This window comes from Nanorana parkeri, unplaced genomic scaffold, assembly GCF_000935625.1.
Source record: "Nanorana parkeri isolate BGI_ZX_2015 unplaced genomic scaffold, ASM93562v1 scaffold1059, whole genome shotgun sequence".
NCBI lineage: Eukaryota > Metazoa > Chordata > Amphibia > Anura > Dicroglossidae > Nanorana > Nanorana parkeri.
Genome location: NW_017307327.1, coordinates 191,529 through 193,736, shown reverse-complemented (window position 1 = coordinate 193,736; position 2,208 = coordinate 191,529). Strand labels below are relative to the sequence as shown.

The following is a 2,208-nucleotide window of genomic DNA, read 5'->3' as shown; positions in this document are numbered from 1 at the left end:
AGACTCTCTATGGTGGGCTCGGCAGGGTCACCCTCAGGTGGGCTGGTCGCACTCCTTACCTGTCCGCCTCCTCTTCGTCCACGGTCGCTGATGGGCCCCGCCTCCTCCTCCGTCGTCGAGCCCGCCTCTTTCTTCGTCACCGGGCCCCGCCTCCTCCCCTGCTGCCGACCACGGGCCCTGACTCCTCCACCGCCGCTGCTGGCTCTCATTCACTCTGTGGAGAGGAACGCGCTGCGGCACAGATTACTGTCAGTGATCTGCACAGCGGCGTGTTCGTCTTCAGCCGCCAGTGAAAGCCGCCAGCAGGGGATCCCATAGCGACCCAGGCGGCCCCGCACGGCATCTGGCCGGGCCCCACTGTGCTCCCGGGCCCCATAGCGGCCGCCTGTGATTGTTACGCCACTGAACCCACTACACAAAGCAATTACTTAGCCCTTCCAGGGTGGGGTTTGCCCCAGTGCAGGGGTACATTTCTTTTATTTGCTGGGAGTTCTTCTGTAACAGATTACGAGGTCTTCGCTGGAGTCGGGTTTTCATTTAATTCTCTAAAAATAAATAAAAAAAGGTTTACACCCTATGACTAAAATCTGAACGTTGACATCATGCGGTTTGTCCCCATGACCCCACAACTGTCACTGCTGCTGGACAGCTCGGCCTGCAGGTAAATGTAGAAAATATAAACACAGCCATGAGAAATAAAAAGAAGGAATTCATATATTGCATATTATCGATAAAGTTACCAGAATACAATATTTATATATTTTTTTATATCTTATTATTTTTTACTTTTTCTATTTTTTAGAATTTTTTTATCTTATTATTTTTTTACTTTTTTATGATATTTTAAAACATTTTTAACGTTGTTTTTACATTTTCTTTATTTATCTTATTATCTTTTAAGTTTCTATTTTTTAGAATGTTTCAATCTTATTTTTTTACTTTTTATCATTTTTTTAAATCTTTTTTACTTTTTTATCACCTTCTTATTTTTAATTTTTTCTTAATTTTTATTTATTTCATAATTTGTTATCAATTTTTCATTTAATTTTTTTTCACTTAACTTTATTGCTATCACGCAGGAGCGAACAATCCCCTGTGTGATAGCATTTGGAGGCGACAGGTTCTCTTTACTGAACCTGTCACCTCCAATACAGGAGTTCTAGCGCAGCACTGTACTGGCTCTCCTGTGACAGCTGGGAGTGGAAGGCTGCGAGTGCCGCTCTCCCCTCTCACTGAACGGACGTTCTCCGCTCTGCTCCCTGCTCTCCATCCTGAGGATCTCCAGCTGGCGGGGAGAGAGGGAGCCTGCGTGGCGGCTGGGCGGGGTGTGGGGGAGGACGGACGAGCAGGTTGCACAGTACATTTAGCTCTGCTTGCCCAAGGCAGGGCTAAATGTACAAAACAACTACCTACCCGGCCCCTGGAACGGCATGTCCTGGGTGTCGGGTGATAGGAATCCCTGCCGCCCCTCTGCTCCCTGCCGCCCAGAGGCTGGGCCTCGGTTGGCCCTATGGGAAATCCATCCCTGGTTACACCCTTTAAATAGACTTCCAGTTGCCACAGCAGACTGTTTGCACTGCCTCACCTGGATTCGTAGCTGTTTCAGGGGCGCGTGCAATTTCAGGGTTGTCATGTTTGGTGTCTTTTTACTTGTCAGAACCTCGAGTTTTATATTTTACAAAAATTGTGCTTTTGTGCAATAAAATGAATTAAAGTTTTATCTTTTACAAAAAAAACAAAAACAAATGGGTGTGATAAACATTTGTGCTAATACTGGGTGACAAAAATAATGGCAGCTGCCACCGTTTTATTCTCCTAAATAATCTTCAGGCCTAAAATGTGCATTTTTAACAATAAAAAAGGTGAAATAACATTTTTGGAGGTGAAAGGGTTTATAGCACCTCTATGCAGTGACTGGGGCGCTCTTCTGTGCTAAAGGACAAAAGAGTGACAAGGTTGCAGCTTGTGGGACTGGCAAGACCGGCTGAACAGAATCAGGAATTCCCTGGACAGGTACAATCATAAAAATGAAACCTGTGGCTGGCAGAGTCTTGCAATGCCTCATGGGACATATAAAAAGGAACCTGCCGGCCCCGTCAGTCTAATGCCCATGTCTCCTCCGGCCCAGGCGCAGTCCGCGGTGCAGATTACGGTGGAGCAGCTGCAGTACCTGCGCTGGCCGGACCATGGGGTGCCCAGGAACTCAAT

At 46.7% G+C, this 2,208-nt stretch overlaps 1 protein-coding gene across 1 annotated transcript in view; it reads left to right on the top strand.

The window, feature by feature from the left end:
• The first annotated feature begins 602 nt into the window (after positions 1-602).
• The window catches only part of LOC108796118 (receptor-type tyrosine-protein phosphatase kappa-like), a 20,714-nt gene continuing 19,108 nt past the window's right edge, over positions 603-2,208 (top strand). The window contains exon 1 of the mRNA XM_018567536.1: positions 603-661. Coding sequence (XP_018423038.1) covers positions 603-661 — 59 coding nt within the window. The remainder of the gene's footprint in view (positions 662-2,208) is intronic.